Source organism: Natator depressus, chromosome 11 (assembly GCF_965152275.1).
Source record: "Natator depressus isolate rNatDep1 chromosome 11, rNatDep2.hap1, whole genome shotgun sequence".
Classification (NCBI taxonomy): Eukaryota; Metazoa; Chordata; order Testudines; family Cheloniidae; genus Natator; species Natator depressus.
Window position 1 is genome coordinate 69836538 of NC_134244.1, and position 25754 is coordinate 69862291.

At 42.3% G+C, this 25754-nt stretch overlaps 1 protein-coding gene across 2 annotated transcripts in view; it reads left to right on the forward strand.

Moving 5' to 3' along the window:
• Nucleotides 1-25754, forward strand: part of DRC11 (dynein regulatory complex subunit 11) — a 157238-nt gene that overhangs the window by 125644 nt on the left and 5840 nt on the right. For both annotated transcript variants that reach the window (XM_074968154.1, XM_074968156.1), the window contains 4 exons: nucleotides 330-437; nucleotides 4570-4769; nucleotides 19127-19213; nucleotides 23499-23676. In XM_074968154.1, the coding sequence (XP_074824255.1) occupies nucleotides 330-437; nucleotides 4570-4769; nucleotides 19127-19213; nucleotides 23499-23676 (573 nt within the window). The remainder of the gene's footprint in view (nucleotides 1-329; nucleotides 438-4569; nucleotides 4770-19126; nucleotides 19214-23498; nucleotides 23677-25754) is intronic.

Sequence of the window (25754 nt, forward strand, 5' to 3'; positions counted from 1 at the left end):
ATTGATGTGATTTATGGTGTCAGTAATGATTCTTTTGTGAACCACAAAGTTTCTTTAAAAGGTTATTTAAGACTTATTTCTCTGCTGAATGCCTTCCACAACCTGCTTAGTAGGGAGAGTCAGTACAGGAATGTATGCTTAACTTCATTTTCCTTCTAGGCCTGTATTCCATGGCAACATTCCCCTACTTGAGTCCCTTACCCCTGACAGAACTGGGTTTGCTCAGAGCATGCAAAATTTGTATTCCGTGGTAGTTTTTCATTATTTGAATTATGCTTTTTATAACAATACAGTGTCACATTTATTAAGCCCATGCTTCCTCCCTGCAGGCGACTACAGCTATCTGGGGACTACGCTTCGTCTGGTAGATATAGAGCCAATGCCCTCTCTCACAGATGTCAGACAGCTAATAGCACTGTATGGAATATTGCCATTAGGTAAGAGCACAGCAAAAATTACTAAAGGGCAGAATATGATGGTTTGCTTCCTGCCAGTAACATACATTTTTACTAGCTTTGACAGTGCTTGATTGATTGTAGTCTAAAGCATTTTGCAGTATAATTGTTTTTCAATTAAGCATTCTCAGTGAAGGCCATATCATTTTAATAGTGTATAAAAGAGCATGCACATGCTATTGTCAGGTATTGCATTTCTTTGCCATCTCTGTTTGCATTTTAACAGTTTGTGAATGGCAGCATATAAAGGAAATCACATGGGAAAGATAATAGCTAAAACAAGCTCCAGTGATTAAAATCAATCAAGTTAAGGGAAGGGCTAAGGTTGCAATTTACCTTTTACAAGCTGGCTAATGTTACTTGGAACCAAACAAGGTGAACAGTTAAGGAATTAGTCTGAGTAGATTTCAGATAGCTGAAAGAGAGCACTTTTAAATGTCCTTGTAGTTTTAAATGCCAGCCACTATTAATATGAAACAAGGCTTAGTTGGGTTTTTTAAACATACTGTCTGCCCCAATATTTTTCTCAAGACTGACAGGATGACTGTAGCAAGCCATGAGGAATCCAGGCACTTACTACATAAAGGGGCTTTGCTTCTGCTATTTATAGTTTTCTTCCATAATGTTTTGGGAGACCTCTGTCAGAGGATAGGCAAGTCCTCGGCCAGCCAAGTCCTATTCTCTGTCTCCAAGTCCCTCATTCTCTGCCACTCAGTCCACTTGTTCCACCTCAGGCCAGAATGTCCCTGGCTCTTGTTTTGGTGTTAGGATGGAGGGGAGCAGGGAGCCTTCTCTTCTCCTTCCCCTCCCTTTTGTGTGCCTTTAACAAAGACCAGGCACAAATGCAATCCTTGTGCTCAGGCTGCTCTCTCTGTATACACTGGAACACACCATGTGCATTCCATGGTGCCAGCCCCCTCTGCACGGGCACACAGAGTGGGCCCAGTGCACGAGGGGGAGCAGGCTGCACCATACAGAAGACTCTTCCCATCCTACAACTATGGGAATTTGGAAAAGAGGGAGCGAGAGCTTTCCCTCAAAGGGCTTGTCCTTCAGTAGCAAGTTAGGCTGTATTAGTTGACTCCTCAAGGCTGAGTTCTAACATTACGTTAAATGGAACTTTGCAGTCAGCGTAGACAGGGACCTTCATTTTAAGACCATGTCATGTGGTCATTGGCTAACTCCACTAGAACCACAGGTTTACCAGCTGATACAAAGATAAACATGACATCCCTGTCTACACTGCAAGGTCATGCTTTAAACTAATTTTCCAGGGTAATCAAGCCCAAAGACTGTTCCTGCCAAGGTAAGAGCGGCCCATAAACCTCCTCCCATTAATTGGAGAGAAAATGAGAGAGAGGAAAAATACCCTCAACCAGTAAAACAAATATAGGCTGTATTTGTAAATGTGTGTTAAAAATATATTGCCTGAAGCCAAAAAGTCTCAGGAATAATTTCACCTTTGGGTGGTATTTTATGGATGACATTTTACTTAACTGGCCTCAGAACTAGTTAATCATTGTATGAGAGTGAGAGCAAGAGAGAGAGAGAGAGAGAGTAAGTAAAAGCTTTCCCAAAAATATTCACCTGATTGAGAAAATTTCAGCCCAAAAGGAATCTGAGAAAATTATAAGCAGCTGAAAGGAGACTTTCTAATGGAAGTTACATTTCTCTCGAGGGTTTCTACTGTTCCATTATAATCAATGTATAATAGTAGTAAATTGGTATTAAATGACCAAAAATATTCATATAACCTGAGAGGTTGGTAACTTCACTACATGGTTCATGGTATTGGAATAAAGGCTTACGATGACATTCATCTTAATACTTTGTTCATTGTAATTTATTTGGCTACTTTAAGTCATTAACACATTGATGGATGGGTTTGTTTTCACTTTTAATAGCATGGTTAGCTAAACAATCGCCTCTCCTTCTGTGGTGGTTGTAGGAGTCGGAGATTCTCTTGCTCTCAGTACCTGGAATAGAACTTTTCCAGAACTGGCAAAGCTCCCGCAAAGGGCTCTCACCTTCTGGACTTTTTCCCCCTACCAATTAGCTGGCAGACAGAAAGTTTGCACACCCTCAGCACATGATGAGAGGCATAACTATTCAAGTTACTTTGGAGTGGTAATCACTACATCAAGATAAGGGCATGTTTTTATGTGGCAAGTAAAAGGCACTGATTTTATTGGACCATCAAGGGAGAGGCAATTTATATGTTTGCTGTTAAGTTTACTGTCTACTTTCCAAATTCTATTATGAGGGATGCTGACCATACTATAGTAACAAATATTTTTGTGGCTTTGTCCGTGACAGCACAGATGCTGGGTCCTGCCTCTCACTGACAGGCATGATGACAACTACCATTCAGCATTTCTCAGCTCTCTACATCTCCTTTTTCCAGTCCATCCCTCACTAAGAGCAATGAGCAATGCAGAGGAAGATAACCTCTGTCCCATTGCATCTTACACCACTGGGCTGTCAACGAGAAATCTTACCTGCACCTCTTGCAGCAGCACGTTCTCATTGGAGCATTAAGCACTTTTCCCTTCTCTCACTGAGGAACTCTCCAATCAGTCAGTGGAGCAAAGCAGTGGCTGAAACAACATCCAGAAATGTAGCAGAAAACAGCTCAGCTTGCTTAGAAGGGAGAGAAGTTCACCTCAAGGAGAGATTCTTCTCAAAGAAGTGTCTGGGGTGGCTACCAGCCTTTGACACTGGAAGCTGTGAAGGAGACAGAGGTGCTTGGCCCTTCCTTTTCATGACCTCAGGCTCCCTCTTTTCAATCTCTCGTTCTCCCTCTCTAGGGTGGCTTTCCATAGGGTGCCACTATACAGAACCCAATCTGTGCAGTCACAGCCAGAGCCACAAAACATTGCCCCTTACCTGCGAAATTGCTTTCTGTGGCTCTGTTAAGACAGTGCAGGCACCCTCCCCATTGGGCTTTCCAAGCTCAGGCTTCGACAAGACTCACTGATCCGACTATCAAGGTAGAACAGGCAACCTCATTTCTTTCAGATCCGAAGCATTTAAACTGGAGAAGCAAAGGAGAGAGCTGTAGAGAGCAGTAAAATCTTGGATGGTGATTGGTCATCATCCTCCCTGTCAGAGCAAGTGAAAGGAGGAACCCAGCATCTGCACTGTCTCAACTAAAAAAGTAGAGAACAAAAAGCAGATTAGCCACTAAATGGGTATATACTATGCCTCTCCTCATAAATGAAGTAGCAGAGTTCTATATAGGGCTTAATCTTTCCTTGTTGGAGGATGACTTGACAACACTCACAGCAACCCCACCCCTGGGTGCTGTCATCACCCAGCTCAGTCAGATAAATTCCATTCCTACAATCAAGGGATCAGACTCTCTCCCACACGTACTAAAAGCAGAAATATAATAAAGAGAAAATTTTCCAAAAAAAGGGTGGTGAGGGAAGAAAGGGGAAAAGAAAGACTGATGATGACATCTGGTTTTAAATTACAGAAGAATGCTGATCAGGAAAATACTCCAATTAGTTTGTTTTCTTATGGAAGTTGGAAAGTGTCATTTTTGGCACAGATAAGGGATTCTGCTATTTTAACATATGACAGGAATTTCCTCCCTTTTCCAATTATGAAGTGGGGAACAGCTCTGAGGCAGAATGTTTGTCTCCTCTTTTAAATTAGACCACAGGTATACCTACAACCATACATCTGCCTGACAGCCAACAGGCAGTCAATTAACAGTTAGGTGTAATTGAAGGCAGACGTGTACTGTGCATGGTGTCAGGCTTGTCTTCTGCATGTAACTACGTGTCTCGTTTTCATTTCAATGCTCCTTAGCCTGTTACAGCCCATATCCAATATTAAGCAAAGTGAAACGGTCACCCTGGACCTGAGAAGAATTTTGCTGAAAGTCACAATTAAAATAAGTTCAGTACTATTGGTTTTCCTGCCACGAAGAAAGGCTAACGTATTCTACAGCTGTAAAGTGAATTCTACACCACTTGCTCTATGTTAGTGAGATGAAGAGTTCACATTATGAAATATTTATCAGGAAGAAAAACTGAAGAATCATTCACCGTTACATTTATGGCAGACTTAAATTAAAGCAATAATAGTGCCTTATTACTTTTTATAGGTTCTCAAGCAGTACATGAGAAGGCTCCTTTGGTGAAAGCCTTGTTGCTAGCTGGGCCTACAGGGGTAGGAAAGAAAATGCTGGTGCATGCCCTCTGCACAGAAACAGGAGCCAATCTCTTCAACTTGTCTGCCTCTAACATTGCTAGGAAATACCCAGGCAAGAGTGGTCTGCAAATGATGCTCCACATGGTGTTCAAGGTACTGTACTTTTTGACAGCTGATTCTCACTAGTCTGTTGTGTGTTTTTTTATTTCTTCTCTTAAAACTCCTGTGGAATCATATCCTACTTTCTTTTAAATAAGTTCCACTTTTCAGATACTGGGCTCAATCCAGGGGTAATTGGGTGAAATTAGTTGGCTTGCATTTTATATTAGGTCCAACTAGAAGATCTAGTGGTCCCTTCTGGCCTTAAAATCCATGAATCTGTAAGACATAAGAGTGTATGGTGCCCTTGAAATGTCCACATTTCATTCCCCTTCCCCTTGTGGATGATAAATCACCTTATGCCCATTTTCTCAACTTCAAAGAGAAGATCTTCAACAAGCCAGTTGCTCTGCGTTTAAAATAAAGCCACGAACCAGAGTCAGAGTACACCAAAAAGAAAGCACAGCTGTCCAAGGTCAAAACAAGTCTCATGGCTTTCAAATTTCCTTAAAACAATGTTCTGACAACCAATATGTTCACCACTGTGGAGAATTTAATGTCCCAAGAGAAATCACTTGATACAAGAAGGTTTTTCCATGTCACCACTTGAATGATCTTTGAGTTACCTTGAGTATGAAAAGCATTATATAGAACAAAATTCTTTTCTGTGTTTCTGTTTACTTCGATCAGGAATATTTCTTTGAGATGCACTGTGTAGTCAAATAATGCTGGCTATTGTTGGGGGTATATTTCTTGCACAGGAGTCACTACAAATGGCTCTCTTCTTCACAGCTCTCTGGTTAGCTGCAGTCATCATTTTGAAAAAGGAATTCTAGCTTAGAATTACAGGAACAAAAATATAAGATAATATATGGTGGGCTTGGAAATTAAACCTTGTGTATTAATTATGAATGTATCCAGATCCCTTACTTAACGACATAGTCAGGGCCCAATTTCTTCTTTATTCCATGATCTTCACATTTCCGATGAGAAAGGGTGCAGGCCTACAGCCCCAGGAGGAATCCTTTAAAATTGAGAAGAAGAAAAAACAAGATCTCCCTTTCCCAGTGCCAGAATCCCCAGGAGAGATTATGGATTCAGAATGGCTTTCTCCAGAAAGGAAAAGATCATAGAATCATAGATTAGCATTGGAAGAGACCTCAGGAGGTCATCTAGTCCAACCCCCTGCTCAAAGCAGGACCAACCCCAACTAAATCATCCGAGCCAGGGCTTTGTTAAGCCGGGCCTTAAAAATCTCTAAAGATGTTTTACACCACCTCCCTAGGTAACCCATTCCAGTGCTTCACCACCCTCCTAGTGAAATAGTTTTTCCTAATATCCAACCTAGACCTCCCCCACTTCAACCTGAGACCATTGCTCCTTGTTCTGTCATCTGCCACCACTGAGAACAGTCTAGATCCATCCTCTTTGGAACCCCCCTTCAAGTAGTTGAAGGCTGTTTTCAAATCCCCCCTCACTCTTCTCTTCTGCAGACTAAATAACCCCAGTTCCCTCAGCCTCCCCTCATAAGTCATGAGCCCCAGACCCCTAATCATTTTCATTGCCTTCCGCCGGACTCTCTCCAATTTGTCCACATCCTTTCTGTAGTGGGGGGCCCAAAACTGGACGCAATACTCCAGATGTGGCCTCACCAGTGCCGAATAGAGGGGAATAATCATAGAATCATAGAATCATAGAATATCAGGGTTGGAAGGGACCCCAGAAGGTCATCTAGTCCAACCCCCTGCTCGAAGCAGGACCAATTCCCAGTTAAATCATCCCAGCCAGGGCTTTGTCAAGCCTGACCTTAAAAACCTCTAAGGAAGGAGATTCTACCACCTCCCTAGGTAACGCATTCCAGTGTTTCACCACCCTCTTAGTGAAAAAGTTTTTCCTAATATCCAATCTAAACCTCCCCCATTGCAACTTGAGACCATTACTCCTCGTTCTGTCATCTGCTACCATTGAGAACAGTCTAGAGCCATCCTCTTTGGAACCCCCTTTCAGGTAGTTGAAAGCAGCTATCAAATCCCCCCTCATTCTTCTCTTCTGCAGACTAAACAATCCCAGCTCCCTCAGCCTCTCCTCATAAGTCATGTGCTCTAGACCCCTAATCATTTTTGTTGCCCTTCGCTGGACTCTCTCCAATTTATCCACATCCTTCTTGTAGTGTGGGGCCCAAAACTGGACACAGTACTCCAGATGAGGCCTCACCAGTGTCGAATAGAGGGGAACGATCACGTCCCTCGATCTGCTCGCTATGCCCCTACTTATACATCCCAAAATGCCATTGGCCTTCTTGGCAACAAGGGCACACTGTTGACTCATATCCAGCTTCTCGTCCACTGTCACCCCTAGGTCCTTTTCCGCAGAACTGCTGCCTAGCCATTCGGTCCCTAGTCTGTAGCGGTGCATTGGATTCTTCCATCCTAAGTGCAGGACCCTGCACTTATCCTTATTGAACCTCATCAGATTTCTTTTGGCCCAATCCTCCAATTTGTCTAGGTCCTTCTGTATCCTATCCCTCCCCTCCAGCGTATCTACCACTCCTCCCAGTTTAGTATCATCTGCAAATTTGCTGAGAGTGCAATCCACACCATCCTCCAGATCATTTATGAAGATATTGAACAAAACCGGCCCCAGGACCGACCCCTGGGGCACTCCACTTGACACCGGCTGCCAACTAGACATGGAGCCATTTATCACTACCCGTTGAGCCCGACAATCTAGCCAGCTTTCTACCCACCTTATAGTGCATTCATCTAGCCCATACTTCCTTAACTTGCTGACAAGAATACTGTGGGAGACCGTGTCAAAAGCTTTGCTAAAGTCAAGAAACAATACATCCACTGCTTTCCCTTCATCCACAGAACCAGTAATCTCATCATAAAAGGCGATTAGATTAGTCAGGCATGACCTTCCCTTGGTGAATCCATGCTGAATCATTTCCCTTGATCTGCTGGCAATGCTCCTACTAACGCAGCCCAATATGCCATTAGTCTTCTTGGCAACAAAGGCACACTGTTGACTCATATCCAGCTTCTCATCCACTGTAATCCCCAGGTCCTTTTCTGCAGAACTGTCACCTAGCCAGTCAGTCCCCAAGCCTGTAGCAGTGCATAGGATTCTTCCATCCTAAGTGCCGGACGCTGCATTTGTCCTTGTTGAATCTCATCAGATTTCTTTTAGCCCAATCCTCCAATTTGTCTAGGTCACTCTGGACCATATCCCTACCCTCCAGCATATCTACCTCTCCCCCCATCTTAGTGTCATGCACAAACTTGCTGAGGGTATAATCCATCCCATCATCCAGGTCATTAATGAAGATGTTGAACAAAACTACCTCCAGGACCGACCCCTGGGGCACTCCGCTTGATACTGGCTGCCAACTAGACATTGAGATATTGATCACTACCCGTTGAACCCAACAATCTTGCTAGCTTTCTATCCACCATATAGTCCATTCATCCAATCCATACTTTAACTTGCTGGCAAGAATACTGTGGGGGACCATATCAAAAGCTTTGCTAAAGTCAAGGTATATCACATCCACCGCTTTCCCCATATCCACAGAGCCAGTTATCTTATCATAGAAGGCAATCAGGTTGGTAAGGCATGACTTGCCCTTGGTGAATCCATGTTGACCTTTTCTGATTACCTTCCGCTCCTCCAAGTGCTTCAAAATAGATTCCTTGAGATCCTGCTCCATGATTTTTCCAGGGACTGAGGTGAGTCTGTAGTTCCCCAGATTCTCCTTCTTCCCTTTCTTTAATGATGGGCACTATATTTGCCTTTTTCCAACCGTCTGGGACCTCCATGAGTTTTCAGAAATAACGGCCAATGGCTCTGCAATCGCATCAGCCAACTCCCTCAGCACCCTCGGATGCATTCAATTCGGCCCCATGGACTTGTGCCTGTCCAGCTTTTCTAAATAGTCCTTAACCTGTTTTTTCACCACTGAGGGATGCTCACCTCCTCCCAATACTGTGTTGCCCAGTGCAGCAGTCTGGGAGCTGACCTTGTCTGTGAAGACCAAGGCAAAAAAGCATTGAGTACTTCAGCTTTTTCCACATCATTTGTCACTAGGTTGCCTCAGTAAGGGTCCCACACTTTCCCTGACCACCTTCTTGTTGCTAACATACCTCTAGAAACCCTTCTTATTACCCTTCACATCCCTTGCTATCTGCAACTCCAATTGTGCTTTGGCCTTCCTGATTACACCCCTGCATGCTCAAGCAATATTTTTAAACTCCTCTCTAGTCATCTGTCCAAGTTTCCGCTTCTTGTAAGTTTCCTTTTTGTGTTTAAGCTCACCAAAGATTTCTCTGTTAAGCCAAGCTGGTCGCCTGCCATATTTGCTATTCTTTCTGCACATCAGGATGGTTGTTCCTGCACCCACAATAAGGCTTCTTTAAAACACAGCCAGCTCTCCTGGACTCCTTTCCCCCTCATATTAGCCTCCCATGGGATCCTGTCCATCAGTTCCCTGAGGGAGTCAAAGTCTGCTTTTCTGAAGTCCAGGGTCCATATTCTGCTGCTCTCCTTTCTTCCTTTTGTCAAGATCCTGAACTCAACCAACTCATGGTCAGTGCTGCCCAGGTTGCTACCCACTTGTACTTCTCCTACCAATTCTTCCCTCTTTGTGAGCAGCAGGTCAAGAGGAGCACGACCCCTAGTTGGTTCCTCCAGCACTTGCACCAGGAAGTTGTCCCCAACATGATCCAAAAACTTCCTGGATTGTCTGTCCACTGCTGTATTGCTCTCCCAGCAGATGTCAGGAGGATTGAAGTCCCACATGAGAACCAGAGCCTGTGATCTGGAAACTTCTGTTAGTTGTCCGAAGAAAACCTCGTCTACCTCATCCTCCTGGTCTGGTGGTCTAAAACAGATGCCCACCACAACATCACCCTTGTTGCTCTCGCCTCTGAACTTAACCCAAAGACTCTCAACAGACTTTTCTCCAGTTTCATACTGGAGCTCTAAGCAGTCATACTGCTACCTTACATACAGTGCAACTCCTCCACCTTTTCTCCCCGCCTGTCCTACCTGAACAGTTTATACCCAACAATGACGGTGCTCCAGTCATGTGAGTTACCCCACCTAGTCTCTGCCATTCCAATCACACCATAGTTCCTTGACTGTACCAGGATTTCCAATTCTCTCTGCTTGTTTCCAAGGCTTCTTGCGTTCATGTACAGGCACCTAAGATAACTAGCCAATTGCCCTACTTTCTCAGTATGAATCAAGAGGCCTTCCCTGTTGCACCCTCCTCCTTGTATTTCCTCCCAGTATCCCACTTCCCCACTTACCTCCAGGCTTAGGTCACCATCCCCCGGGGAACCTAGTTTAAAGCCCTCCTCACTAGCTTAGCAAGCCTGCCTGCGAAGATGCTTTTCCCTCTCTTTGTTAGGTGGATTCCATATCTTCCTAACAATCCTTCTTCCTGGAACAACATCCCATGGTCAAAGAATCCAAAACCCTCTCTCCAACACCACCTGCACAACCACGCATTTACCTCCACAATTCTACGGTCCGTACCTGGGCCTTTTCCTTCAACAGGGAGGATGGACGAGAACACGACTTGCACCTCAAACTCTTTATCCTCTTCCCAGAGCCACGTAGTCTGCAGTGACCTGCTCAAGGTCATTCTTGGCAGTATCATTAGTGCCCTTGGGGAAAAGCAGGAAGGGGTAGCAGTCTGAGGGCTTGACTCCATCACATTGTGACACTCCATCACACAGACATTCCATCACATTGTGAATTCTAGCTCCAGGCAAGCAGCACACTTCTCGAGTCTCCCGGTCTGGTCGGCAGATGGATGACTCCATCCCCCTTAGGAGGGAATCCCCGACCACCACCACCCATCTCCTCCTCTTGGGAATGGTGGTCATGGAACCCCGATCCCGAGGACAATGCATCCCATGCCTTCCAGTCAGTGGGGTCTCCTTCTGATCCCTTCCCTCAGATAACTCTTCCAAACCGTTCTCCTCCATAGTATCTGTGGAGAGAGCCTGAAAATGGTTTCTTACCTCTATCTGCATTGGGGGTACATGGGTTCTCCTCTTTCTTCTTCTGGAGGTCACATACTGCCAATTTTCTTCCCGTTCTGCATTGCCCTCTCTGATTCTTCAGCATGCTGTGCCTGAAGTACCCAACGCTGACTTCTATCCAGAAAATCTTCATTTTCTCTGATGCAACGCAGGGTTGATACTTGGGTCTCTAGTCCTTTAACCTTGTCTTCCAATATGGAGACCAGCTTGCACTTCGTACAGACAAAGTCGCTTCTGTCTTCTGGGAAAAAGACAAACATGGCACATCCCGTACAGGTCACAACAGCTGATCGCTCACTATCCACATTGTCTTCCTTCTAAGAGCCTCTTCAGATGTTGTATTTACTGCTCACAGAAGCGTGAAAGGCAAAAACATTCTGTGGGAACTCCCCCCAACCGAACTCCCCGGCAAACTCCCTCTGTTCACCACACACATTCACAATGCATGAGGAGGGAAGCTTATTTGTTCCCACCAAAGGTTTCTTCCTCTCTCCATGGTAGACTAATATCTGATCACTGCACGTATATGCACAGGTAATGTATCTGATCACTGCAAAAGTATATTCACAGTATAATTCTTGACATAAAAGACTTCAGTATATGGCAGCGTACATGTGGTATTTATATTCACAGCTCTCTGAATCTCACTGTCTCACACATAAGAGTTCACCTCGTTACATTTTTCCTTGTGTGTAGATTCACAGGTCTCAATAACAGATAGTTTCAATTATAAATTTTGCATGCAACAGCAACTGTTGCCCTAGTCAGACTGGCATAGAAGGCATTTGTATTGCCAAAGATACTTATTTATAGTTAGCCAAACAAAATAAAGATTGTGTACTTATAATTGTAAGTAAATTACAGGAAACATTGCAATAGTTATTTCTCATGTTATTATATGATCTATGTAACCATTCCTAAACCATGAGATTTACTAAATATGTATTTCTGGTGCCTTATGATGAAGGTGAAGTAACCTAGAACTCTTGATTACCAATCACTTCAACAAACAAAAAAGAGTTTTGGTAACTAAATTAAACTCTAGAGAGCATTAAATGACCATTAGGAAACTTTCTATCCATAATTGAACTGATGGCAGTTATTTCACAGGAGACACCTTAGACAAGAGAACAACGCTGGAAAAAAAATGAGACTTTAATTTGTTTCAGATGCAAAAATCCAAATCCTTTTTTCATATAATTATTTTTGGAGGGCTCTGTTGCAAGATACAAACCAGCTCTGACAAAAAAGGGACTCAAGGTATTAAAAACTGTCACTTTTAATGTAATTTAGAGGAAATGACCTAATTTACCTTAGTGGGAAAACACTGAAATTTCACTCTATCTTTCCAGAAAAACATATGAGTGATTAATATTTAACAGCAAAATTACTGAAGGAAGCTGTGAGTGTCAAAAAATAAGCACGTGTGTTCTCACAGAGAAGTCATATAGCACAATGATCTGTTTCAGAGTATAGAGGAAGGGTCTCCATCTGATATTGAATGGCGTCTCAGCAGTGCCTGAAATGAATCTGATTCTTCATGTCAAGGGTGCCGGATCCTTCTCAAAAGTGGGGAACCAGGGGTTCCGCTCCCCTGAGGCCCCACTCCTTCCCCCAAGGGCAAACCCCCACCCTTCCTGTTCCCCTGGAGATCCCGCCCCCAGTCAAGCTGGAAGCTGGAGAGGGGCTGGGGAGCCCATCTTCCCCACCCCCGGGGTGGGGGGGGCCAAAAGCAGCCCCCTGCCCGTGTCTCAGGCTCCCCACAGCTGCCCACGTGGTTCTCCCCGACCCGGCTCCAGCTGGGGAGGGCTCAGAGCTGCAGCCCAGCCATGGTAAGAGCCGCACGGGCAGCTGTGGGGGAACCGCAGTGGACCCTCCACCTGCCCATGGTGTGGGGCACCCGCCGAGAGCAACCCCCAGCCCATGTCTCCGCCCCCCAGACTCCCTTCCCAGGGCAGGTGGAGGATCCACAGCTGCCCCCGCAGCTCTTACCATGACTGGGCTGCGGCTTTGAGGCCCTCCCCCGCAGCTGGAGCCGGGTCGGGGATAGAGCCGCCTGGGCAGCTGTGGTGAGCCGGTGTGGAGTTGCAGACCTGCCACCTGCCCTGGGCCGAGTGGGGAGGCCGGGGGTGGGGACATGGGCCGGGGGTTACTCTCAGCCCCCCCGCACCACGGGCAGGTGGAGGGTCCGCGTGTGCGGCTCCCACAACTGCCCATGTTCCCCTCCCCGGCCGGGCTCCACGCTGGCCTGGCTGGGGCCTCAGGGGGAAGAGGATGGAAAGGGGCCGGGGTCTGCCCCAGCAAAAAGTGGACATGCCATGTCCCGCTGCCCCCCACCACCACCGGTTCTGGCACAGCTGCTTCACATAGAAACCAACATACATGGGGAGTATTTTGCATATAACCATTTTCCATACATTGTGCCTGACTTATGTCAGTGGAACTCTGCCCGTTTATGCCAGCTGAGCTGGGCCTCAGTTGTTTCTACTGATGCTGTTTAAATACATGAGCAGCGCTTCAGCAAACTGTACCTTATACAAAGTTTTCCGTGGGAGAAATAAGAGTCTGATTTATCTGACAAAATAAAAGGTTAGTGGAGGCCGCCTAGAAATGGTAGCAACAAATCCAGAGAAGAGCAAGGGAAAAAGCTATAAGACATAACTCTCTCAGGCATGGAGGTATACAAATGTAGGTAGTTTGTAAGCCACAACTCTGAGGCAAAAAATATAACTGGCAAGGCAACAACACTGAAGAGGGCAGCAATCAGATTAATCACAAGTACAGACACACCTCACCTAACATCTTTCCCAGGGCAGCAGCACACGGAAAAGGCATCATACAAGGAGCCACTGATGGGAAAGGGCTACTGGTACAGTACTGATCAGACTAAAGGGTTGGAAAAGTGGCCAGGAGGAAATACAGGCTGTATGTGTGTGTACACAAGCAATTTAGCTCAGACACAAAGCCAGATAGACTGAAGAGTGGACACAATAGTGCTCCTTCTGTTGAAACATACTGCATTCTACTTCAAACAGCATCAGTGTTGGAAGATTGAGTAACAAGGATATTGGTTATGAAATTTACCAAAGCCGAAGGCAAAGATAAATCAGTCCTTTCAGAACATTTGTGTTGTGTCTGTCTGAAATCGGAAAAAGATCAATAAGAAGTTACCCTAAAATGTTGGTAAAAAGCAAATTTTGTTAAACATTTCGCTGCTGTGAAATATTTCCCTACTCTGATTGAAATACTGATCAGACTTCTATTCTAACAGTCAGAAGGTGTACTCTCTTATGCATGGTGCAATGAAGCCTGCCTAAAAGGAAAACCTGTGAGAAGGTTATATTCATGAAAGGATGATTATTGCCAAATATCCAATGCAATAAATGTATAGTATCATTTCAAAGGAAGGGATCAGATTTATCTTGTTTTATCTCCTAAAGTTAAAATGTAATAAAAGTCAATCTGTTAGAGGATTTTATTATTATACTGTCTCTATAGCAAGCCAAAATATATTATCTGTAAAACCAATATCTGTTAAAGGAACTCAATTTTATGTTTTCCACATTCTTACTGACGTCTTCTTCTACTTGTTACTTGTTCTAGTCAACCTCACACATTTGGACCAAATATTTATTTATGATTTTCATCAGTTTGATCTCACAAGTGCTTTATCTAGGCTTGTGCTGTCAATATAGCAACTGTAGAAAATACAGTGATCAGGGGCTGGACTGAGCTGATTTTCATTGAACCATCAATTTCTGCAGAAACTTAACTTTATTTTTTCATTTTAAATTAAGGCTGGAATCTTTGAGCTTGGAGGAGCTGTACATACTCAGCAACTCTGAAAATCAGGCCGTTTATTTGGGTGCCCATGTGTGGCATTAAGTGCTTATTGGCACCCAAGTTTGAAAATTTTAGCATAAGTTTCTTACAGTTGCAGTTATAGCGTTCCTTCCAAACATGAACCAAAGCAGTCTGGAGAGTAATTGAAATAATAGCTCTAAGACAAAATGTTGACAACAGAACCATGGAGCAGCAGAACCACGGTGGTTATCACCCATTATACCTAACAAAATCCACTTAGTAGTTACTTTCTGTTCTGCTTTAATTCAGAAATGCAGGGTAACCTAGTCCTGACTGGGCACATGCAAGAGAATTTGCCATGAAAAACACAAAGTCAGATCAGCACATGCAGATTGTATGCATTTTTGATTAATGGAGATGGACAGAAGGAGCAAGAGTTACAGCAAAAGAACATTTTTGTCATAAATGTACATCAGATTAGTAGCTGAAACTACAGTGAAGATCAATTTTTATCAAATGTTGCTAACTTAATGCAGTATTAGAAGGGTTAAGGAGCCATCTGCTGGTGACTTCAACAAATTGTTGAATGCAGCAATGCTAATAAAATTTCAATTATAAATTAATTATGTACAGTGCATTTAATTATCCATGGATTCAAACTACCCATGGATAATTCAAATAAAGCACTTTCAGGGGAACATACAGTCTGCTCTGTATCTGCCAACAATTTAAATTAGATACCAATGGATTATGGGTGTCTGATTTTTTTTTAATTAGGACAAAAGCAGTGTGTTGGATCATGTCATATTAGCATATATGTGGAATTCTGCTGCTCCATGCTATGCTCCTCTGTTCTTTCACAATTCATTGCTGTGAATTAGAAAGCAGAGATCATTGAAGTATCTGCTTTATTCAAGAGCTGGTAGAAACTAGGTTCACTCTCTACATTGTTTTCAGTTAGCTTCAATAATGGGGAAATATAGCAAAGAAAAGAGGAACGGGGTGCCAAAAGAAAGAAAAAGGGTAAATGTTATTTAGAATAAAAGTGGGCCCATAGCCTAGTTAGCAGTGCAAAGTGCTGCAACAGGTACAGGTCCCAAATTAAGCATCGGAGCCATCTGAGGAAGGAAGACAAGTGCCTCAGACCTCTCTAACGACCCCACTGCTGAAACAATATTGAGGAGATGGGGATCCGGAGGCAGCCTTCTTTGCTAGAGGAAAAGGCCGTAGTGGGATCCCAGAGAATACCCGCAAAAGAACAGGGTGTTGTGTACAACTTAAGTGAGTGTGTCCATACACAACATACCATGTTTAGCAGGGGATGTTCAGAAGAACTCGGCATTAGCCTAACCCTGTTCCCATTGATGTAAATGGGAGTTCACTATTGACTTCAAAGGAAACAGAGTTATACCACAGCCTGGTGCTCTTGGAAATCCCCACCCTTGTTCTCCACATGAACTGCAGAGCATTATCCACTATGTCGGGTAACAGGTATGGAACATGTTTTCCCCTTAACCTTTCCCTGGGCATCAGAAAGACTGAACTATCAGCTTAGTACAACCGATTTACCTTGGAAAGCAAAAACACCCATAAGGAACTAGTCCCCCTTCAATGTTCACATGCACTTCCTCTTCGCATTAATGTTAGCAATTAGTGTAAGTATTAAGGGAGAAGTGACCCATCGCAGCATGTGATTGAACAACTAATGGGAGACACATAAATATAGCAACAGCAGCACAGACCCCTAAATGAAAGAAGTATGGAAAACCCCTTGTATATCAGGCAACAAAATCTAATCTGTAGGGTGGGCTGATGTGTATGTGCATATCCTATAATTAGACTAAATTAATAGAAGACTAAACTGTAGCAATTAGCCCCAGTTCTGAGTAGGGGACCGGGAGGTAACCCTCCACCTCAGGGAAAGCACAATCCCTCCGCAAACTCCCATTCACTGTGGTCTCCCTGGCTTTATACTCAAGGGTGTATGGAAAGAGCAGTCCATGAGCTCCCTCTGTGCTTCGGAGCACAAGTTAGCCCTGAGGGGACCATAAAGTGCTAGATGACAAAAGGTTTGTTAGTTGTGTAGAGCTTGCTGAGGATTTGGGGATCTCTGGATAAAAGGTGCTTTATCATACAACCATAGGGTTAGAAGGGACCACAAAGGCCATCTAGTCTAACCCTCCAAGCAATATATGCAAGCAAGCAGAGTTCCCGCACTTCTCTGAATAGATTATATACATATACTGTATGAACCCTTTGAGGAGCTTTGACTGTCTCGGTAACTTAACAATTTAGACTCCAGCCTAAGTTTTCTTCCCCAAGCTTGGCCAAACATAAGGTTTTTCAATGTATGACCTCTGTCCCAGGCCTTCATTCCCTCGCCTCCTGAGAAAGAGAACCCAACCCCTCTTATACCCTGATTGGAGCTAACAGAATCTACCTGTTAGTATGACTCAGCAATAGTTACATTGGAGGTCTCAAATACCTGATAACAAGATGACTCAGCGGAAGAGCCCTGCATCCCCAAATCTGCCATTCAGCTCCAATACAATAAAGATAAAAGTCTGCCATTCTGCTACAAAATAATAAAAACCAAATTTTCAAGAGTGCCTTCTAAATTTATCCCAGCAATGTGTGTGCAAGTTTCGAGGTGCCCAAAATATAACTGTGAAAATGTAGAAACCAGATTATTTGAAATTTAACACCACGTGGCCTTATTGTTGCATAATTTTATACCTTTAGCCATTAATCCAGGTTATTTACTCCATATGCTATTTGATCACTCTTCACACTTCATCTCTCTAATTATACATACGGGTAAATAGAGATGCAGATATCTGCCTATCTGCACACGTGCAATTTTGGCAGAGTTCACATATAGTCATTTATCATCCAGTCTCTTTATTTTAAATAAATCTTCAGTATTATAACTCAACGTTTTAGCTCATGCCTTCCAAAATTAGTGAAGATTTTCATTTCCTCAGGTAAAACAGTTCTAGTCAAGTAACAAACTGAGGGATACCACTTGACATTTTCCAGAATTGATGGATTATTTCCACTAAAGTATTGCATGTCTAAAATTGCATCACTTCCTCTTGGAACCATCAACAGTGAGAAAGGGCAAGCATACATTTAGAAATCCACTTAAAATGACTACTTTCTACTGTTTTTTTTGTTTAGTGCAGCTGGAATGCCTAAACCCAAGCTAAGAGTACTTTCAAAAGAATGTTTATTTCTAGGGCTGGCCGGAAAACAACAATTCCATATCAGAAAAAAAATTTTTCAAGGTTTTGAAAATTGTTTTTGTTCCAGTGCGGAGTGAAAATGAGACCTTTCAAATTTTTACATGGAAAAAAAAAAAGTCGTACTTGGTAGCCTGATCATTAGGGCAATCACTTAGGATGTGGGAAATCCCTCGTTCAAATCCCTGCTCTGTCTACTTTGGAAAGGGACTTGAACCTGGGTCTCCCACATCCCAAGTGAGTGTACATGGGCTGTAAATCCTGGAATGGTCATTAATCATACATTAGCACGATGCGTACAAGCTTCTGATATTTACATCCCCCTTTCCAGTCGCAACAGCTTCACCTGAAGAAGTGGAATGGAACAAGAGCATGGCAGAAAAACTAATCCTAGTTACAATTTACAGCCAGCACTTCCGTCACGGAGCAATCTAACAGAGCTCGGACAGCAACAACTGCAATGTGATTAATACTTGGCAGCAGAATTCCTAAACCACTAGGGTTACTATAGCAATAGGAAGTGCAGTTGTGAAAAAGCCTGCAGCATTGCTGCCATCCTGCTGTGAGCCAGAGGTATAGTCCATCTAAGTTTTGATGTAGAAAACACATTAATATGTGCACCAAAACTTAATATATTGTCTTAGTTCTTAGCTAAGCTGCTAATTGTGCAATGCCTTCTGAATGCTGACATTTCACATCAGCCTATTTTGCTTAACTACATCGTGTAACGCTGCAGTACAGACCTCTTGTTCACAAATAAAATATATAGCATGTCACGACAATGTACTAGGAGTTTGGTATCGAATTTAAACCAGGAGATTGTAGCAATTACTGTGAGATAAACATATGGGCCAAAATTTTCAAGCCACATCTCAGTACATTACATTAGATTCCTAAATAAAAGAGGCATGATTTGCCAAAAAGTGCTCAGCAATAAAGCCAATGGCAGCTACAAGCACTCAGCCCTTCTGGGGGAAGAAAACAGTCTTCTTTGATCCCTAAATGTGGATGTAGAGTCAGAGTTCATCTATGACTAAAGATCATCTCTTCTGACCTCCTGCACATCACAGGCCACTCTACCCCACCAGTTATCCCTGGATTAGACAAAAGCAGTACAGCCCTTGGGAGACTAAACTACTGTGTGCCACAGGCAGAGACTAGGAGGGACCAAGGTGCACCAATGTCCAAGGCTCCTGCAAATGGCAGGGAATTGATTTGGTGAGATATAGCCACTATAATAGTAAACGCAGGCAGGGCAGATTTGAAATTTTAGCCATTTTAATTAACTTCATATATTTCCTCTCATTTCTCCTAGGTGGCTAAGCAGCTACAGCCTTCAGTCATCTGGATTGGAGACACAGAAAAAACATTCTACAAAAGAGTGCCGAAATCTGAAAAAGAGGTGAAGGGCTCCTGTTTGATTTCTAAACCTATAATAATTTCACATGCCGTAGCAGACCTGACCCAAAGGAACAGGGGCATTTCCCAGCTTAACATGTACCACTACGACCAAACCTGCCAATGCTCACTTTATAATAGCTTGCCTCACTTTCACTTTTTAAAAGAAAGTCTCATGACCTCTCACAAGCTCTTGAAGAAATCACCTAACTGGCCTTATTGAAAAGTGATTTGCCCATTGCTCATGAGTCCTGATGGCATGGCAAGAGAAATAACAGTGAAAGAAAAACGGAAGACCTAAAAAATACAAAGAAAGAAACTAAGACTGAAGACGAGCTTAAATTATTCAGCTTTATTTATCAATAATAAAGGAACAAGGACAAATCTGCACTGTAAAAACCAAGAGTATAGGTCGAACAGTTAAGTTTACAGGTTTTTATTTACCTCCTGGAATTCCTGTTTTAATTACTTTCTTTCCTTCCCATAACCAGCAATTTCCCACTAGTAGAGAACAGTAAAAACATGCAGAAACACACGGCATTTCATATAAAGCAACTTGTACAACAGCAAACAGGGTCACATGGGAAATACTCATTCAATTCACAAAGCTTTCAGGACTTTAGCCACAATTGATTCTTTTGATTCTATGTCAGATTGAACCATTTTTAATTTTTTTTAAAAGGCAGTTTGTATTTTTTGTCCGGACACAAATGCAATATTTTTAAGATACTGACGACATACTGTCTTAAATTAGCCTGTCATTTCACAAGCTGTTTAGAGTACTTATTTTATGACTTATGTATGTGGTGATTGATGCCCTCTGGTGGCTGACGTACCATACTGAAAGCAAATAATTCCCTAATTCTCAAATCTTGGTTGCAACTGCTATTGTAACGAAGATTGTGAGATAAATATTGCCTTCAGTGTTCATAGCCTTTGTCTACTGGCTTCATTAGCAGCAGTCTGTGTGTGTCTGAGGACAGAATTTCGCTCTAACTTCCCAAATGCAATGCTAGGGACAGTCGTATAAATTGCACTCCGATCTGTTCACATTTAGTAGAAATTCACATATTTCCTTGATGAAAACAGATGGGCTCCATGGCTGAACTCACTTGTCTCTAGTCTCACTGTTACACAAATAGCACAAGCTGTTCTGAACCAGCTAAAGGAGTCTGTATTCCTCCGATTAGCATTAACAAGCAGTCTGAGCAGGCCTCAATAAGAGAACCCCCAACAGTAATGGCAGCATAGGGAAAGAGGAATCAAAGAAAATAGGTAACAGAAAGCAGAAAGGTAGCTGGAGATGGTAAGCTAAATTCTGCCTTTGGATACATACACAGTCACTGAGAGCCAATTGTACACCTCCCCAGGCAATGATTTTGGCACAATGGCTTAGATTGTGATAATAGAAAACCTTATATATTGTGGAAGGCCCATTATAAAACTGGCCTCCATTGCCCTCCTCTTTTCAGGTCAGCCCTTTCCTGCCTTTTCAGAATTGACAGCCAGATAGTCAAGTATTAAATCTGTTACGGTAACCCAGTTGCTGGTGGCGCAAGCAATAGTCACTATCTTTCTTCAGGAACCTGGGGCACCTTCACAATACCCCCCACTTTCTCCAATCCAGATTTGGAAGACAGCTGAAACCCTGGGTCCCCTGCTCAATGGCCTTTCTTGCTACAGACATTTTTCTTTTAAAGTGAATGGGAGTATTATTAGCTTTCAGGACATATCCCTACAATACAATGGTCGTATATTATTTTCAAATATACAACAGGAGCTGTAGACACACTAATGCCAAAATGGCTTTCTAGGCTCCACACTGGAGTGGATGCGAATAGAGGCACTGTTGGGGGGTGGGAGGTTGGCACTAGTACAGTCATTTAGATTTTAAAATCAAGATTCCTACATCTTGACAACATGAGCTCTCACTGTAACTGACTCTAGATCTGTGGAAATACAGAAAGCTACCACCTCTACCAAAAAATGGATTGCTCAGAATGTAATGGCTGAATTAGGACTTAGCACAAAGACTAGGGGAAAGAGCAGAGGAGAATTTTTATTTTTGTTAATTATCTGACAGTTCCTGTTGCCAAGATACCCTTCCCAGTAGAAGGGATGTATTAGTGGCCTATAAACTAGGATCTCTAATCAGCAGCAATAGTTTAACCTGTACCATTTATTTCAGCACAGTGCTAATTTTGGAGCCTAATTAGTGCCATTTAATAATGATAATTCTCTCAAATAACAGTTTTCATTTTCAAAACACTTTACTCACATTAAGGACTCCTTCCAACATCCTTACAAAATAGGCAAGTAAAAATCCAAATGTCTCCCTAAATATTGAGCAGTTGGGCTGCCAGTATGAACTGGCTACAAACCCTTTTTAACAACTATGTGTGGCCAGTCCTCACCGGTAGCGCAAACTTTTATTTTAAAAAGTGCTTTCAGTGATACTCTGGCTAGTACGAACAGGGCCAGAGAAGTGAAATCTCTCACCAAAGGCTACCTAACTAACCAGTGGCAAAGCTGGGGTAAAGCACTCAGGAGGCTGGTGTTTGAAGTCCTTATTTCAGACCACTAAACTGTGTTGCCCACTAACATGTCAGTTCTAATATTATTAAGCAATTGGCAATCTAGTAACTAGACTCTCAGTGTGACTTTGAAGAATGATTTAGAAAAAGAGGGGTTTTTAGAAAAAGAGGAGTAACAGCCGTGTTAGTCTGTATTCGTAAAAAGAAAAAAGAAAAGGAGTACTTGTGGCACCTTAGAGACTAACCAGTTTATTTGAGCATGAGCTTTCGTAGCTCACGAAAGCTCATGCTCAAATAAACTGGTTAGTCTCTAAGGTGCCACAAGTACTCCTTTTCTTTTTTCTTTTTAGAAAAAGAGAGAATATATATATATATTATCTAACTAAACTGGAAGAAAATGATATTTCCTCTTCCCCTTGATTGTTCAGAGTTTTCTTTCATTTCTAATTTCTTCTTCTTTGTACTCTTTAATCCAAAGAATAAGCACTTCCCTCCTTTCAGCAACTGCTGGTACAAGCAGATGAAAAACTTTGCCTGGCAAGGGCATTCACAGTGCAGGATATAGTCCATCCTTGAAACTCAGATACCTCAAAGTACATAGTTTCCTCCATATTTGCACTATGGAAGGCTGAGTCCAGAGCTAAGTTAAGGTCTCCCATGTTGCAGCCTGACATACAGTAAAAACAATAAGACAAAGTAAAATGTTCAAAAGACCCAAAAGTGATTTGGGAGCCTAAGACCCATTGACTTTCAATAGATTTAGGCTCCTAATGCCAGAGGCCATATTTTTAAAGGTATTTAGGCACCAACTTCAAAAGTATCTAAGCACCAAACTCCCATTGACCTCAATAGGTGTTAGGCACCAAAGTGCTTTTGAAAATCCCTTTGGGTGCTTAAATACCTTTAAATATTGGGCTCCAAGTGTCTTTTGAAAATAGAACTTAGGCTCTCAAATCACTTAGGCCCTTTTAAAATTTTTACCCCAATCCATTGCTTTGCAGAGCTGATTATTTTTTATCTACATGCATCAGTTTATTTGAATTTTAAAGCTACAATAAGACCACAGCAACATATAACCTCTGCAGGGCCCTGCTAACTAGTGATATAATATCTATGATGAAATATGACTGCAAACTATTGCAAATAAATAAGTACTAAGTTTACACAGCCAAGTGTTTAAGTTTATGCACTTGGAGCTTTGCTAAGCAAAAACCATGGCAGAATGTGAGGAACCCACTTATCTCATTGAAAACACAGCTGCTTGTTTGTAAATCTAGATCTCCAAGATACAAGAGCAAACATTACAAATCCTAGCAGTTTTCTTGGTATTGAAGTTAACCAAGTACACTGATATTATCCAGCTGATATTAAGGGATTTAAAAAGAAAAAAAAGAAGAAAAAAAAAGCTAGCTTCCTCCTTCCTGCTTCTGCATTAGTCAATGCCTTCAGATGAAACAGGGAAACACAGGAATTCAAAAAAAAAATCACGAATTCGTAATAGAAATTAAGTGCTGACTCAACCTGCAATAGGCAGACTTGACCCAGAAGGCAAAAGCTTAACTTAGTCCCACTTATGCTGAGTATCTCTTCTCTTTACACTAAGTGTAAATGTAAGTGTACCTCTGACAACAGAGAGCCATAAAGCTTTATATAAAGCATTCAGAAGGGTTATTTCAGGAGTTATTTCACCTGCCTAACTCTAAAGGATGGGTGCTAACATTTCACTTTTTTCCATATATATATCTGCTCCTGAAGATGGAACCTAAACGTCTGAAAAAGAATCTCCCCAAAATCCTGAAGAGTTTGAAAGCAGAGGACAGAGTCCTGGTTGTGGGGACTACCAAACGTCCCTTTGATGCTGACCTCCGACCTTTCTGCAAAGTTTACAAAAAAATCATTCTGATTCCCAGGCCAGACTATGCTTCAAGATTTGGCAAGTATATTAAATCATCATGGCAGAACGAGATCAGCTGTTTATATGAAAACATGCTAAAAAAAAGAACATGCCACAGGAGGGATCCCTTTATCTGGCTTTTGTCAAAACACAATTTAACTTGAACTCACACACTGTGTGCACCTAGGCACCTGAAATTTTCAGTTAACGTTATGGTATAAGACAAGTTAAAACAAAATCAGTCTCATAAAAATGAAGAAAAAAGTTTTATTCTCCTGTGGCTGTACTTCACGTTATGTATTTAGGGTTGAGATACATTGAATCTGGACTTGGACTATTATTTCTGGCTCTATAAATGACCAGAACCCATCTGGGTGCTCATTTTGATTTTTAACCCAACTTTTTACAGGAAGTAGAGTCTGAATGGCTATTATTTCTAACTGGGTTCCACATTTTAAAGAACATAATTTAGGTTCTATTCATAAACTGTTTCATTTTTGGAATATTGTGTTTTATCACTATCAAAAATCCTTTGTTTAGGTTTATAGATCAAGTTTAAGATTCCAAGGCAAACTTGGCAGATGCCAGAAAAGTCACAATTAAGATTTAAGCCCTCCAGTCATCTCATACTTCTCTGCAGCCCCAACTCTTCCCGTTGCCACACAGACACCCAAAACAAAGTATTATCTTTAACAGTGAATTTCCTGGAGTTTTGGTTCCTTGAAATCTTAAAGTTGCTTGTTATTTACCTATTCATTGCCATACATTGTGGCTATCAATTCTGTGGACACTCACACAGTTTAAAACCACAAACCAGAATCAAACAGACATTTTTAAGACATTTTAAAAGACTTGCCCAACTCCACAGCAATCTGCTCCCAATCATTCACTCCTGAGTCCCACTAGCTATTGGTAAGATCATCTCTCTTCCTTTGATATCTTGGCACAGCTGTGAGCAGCTGAGCCACGTAAGTCGATAGGTGCCTGATCGAACTGGGAACGGACTGGTAGCAGAGCATTCTCAATTATGTGTTTTCATCTTTTGAAATCACTTCCCCATGGTTCAGAAGAGCCCAGACTTAGTGACTTTCAAAACTGCGAAGGCTATTTAAGTTAATTTAGGTCAATTTGGGTTGAATTACAGACCCCAGGGAACTTAATAGGCCAATCAGTTCCCCTTCGCATTCCTGAAAAAGTCTGGAATGAGGTGCTGTGGTGAACTAGAGGTCTAAAATTAAGGATCTTTCATCATACTCCTCACTGGGGATATCCTGCCACCAATCCCCTCCTATCTGAGCCAGGGGCTGTTAGCATAAGCACCTCAGCTGCTCACAATTGCTAAAACAACAGACTTTCTTCATACTATTTTATCACTTGTGGTTGAAGTCCCAGCCAGAATTAAAACAGAATTAAAACAAACGACTTAAGTCCCAGCTGTACCACAATTAGTCATTTTGGGGCACTTATTTACAACATGATTGTGCCCCAAGCAAAGTACACAGGATTGCATCATACATTCACCATATTACCAACTCATACTACAGCTCTGGGAAGTCCAGCATTGTACCACCATTCAGGAGCTTGCTCACTGCAGTTTGGTGCAAGAAACAGCAAATTTTTAACTGTGTTAAGGGGCTACTCTGTTGCAGCTCTGTCCCACATGCCATCATTTCCATAGTGCAGATAGAACACTAGCCTCTAGACAGAACCAGACTGTATAACAACAGTAGGACATGCATGCTGCAGCCCTGACAAGTTAATAACAGATAAGGCTCTTCTTAAATTAGGGGAGTGAGACATGACTAGGATGTGGAGAAGAGAGATGGAAGCAAGTGAGTTTGAATAGTTCAGATCAGCCGCTGGGGGCTTAACCGCCATTTTATGGGTTTTACTCATCATTAATTTAGAATCCAAAGGAGATTAAAGGGATTTAATCCTTAATCTGAGCATGCAAAGAAAAGTCACCACTGTCTAAATTTTAAGGTGCATAAAATTTGGGCCTTAATTATTTGACACTGCCCCTTTAAAATCATCACACACATTTTCGCCAAACAGTAAGTTTATTCTTGAGATCAGACTGACAAACTGTAGAAAATCTTGCAACATGCGAGAGCACT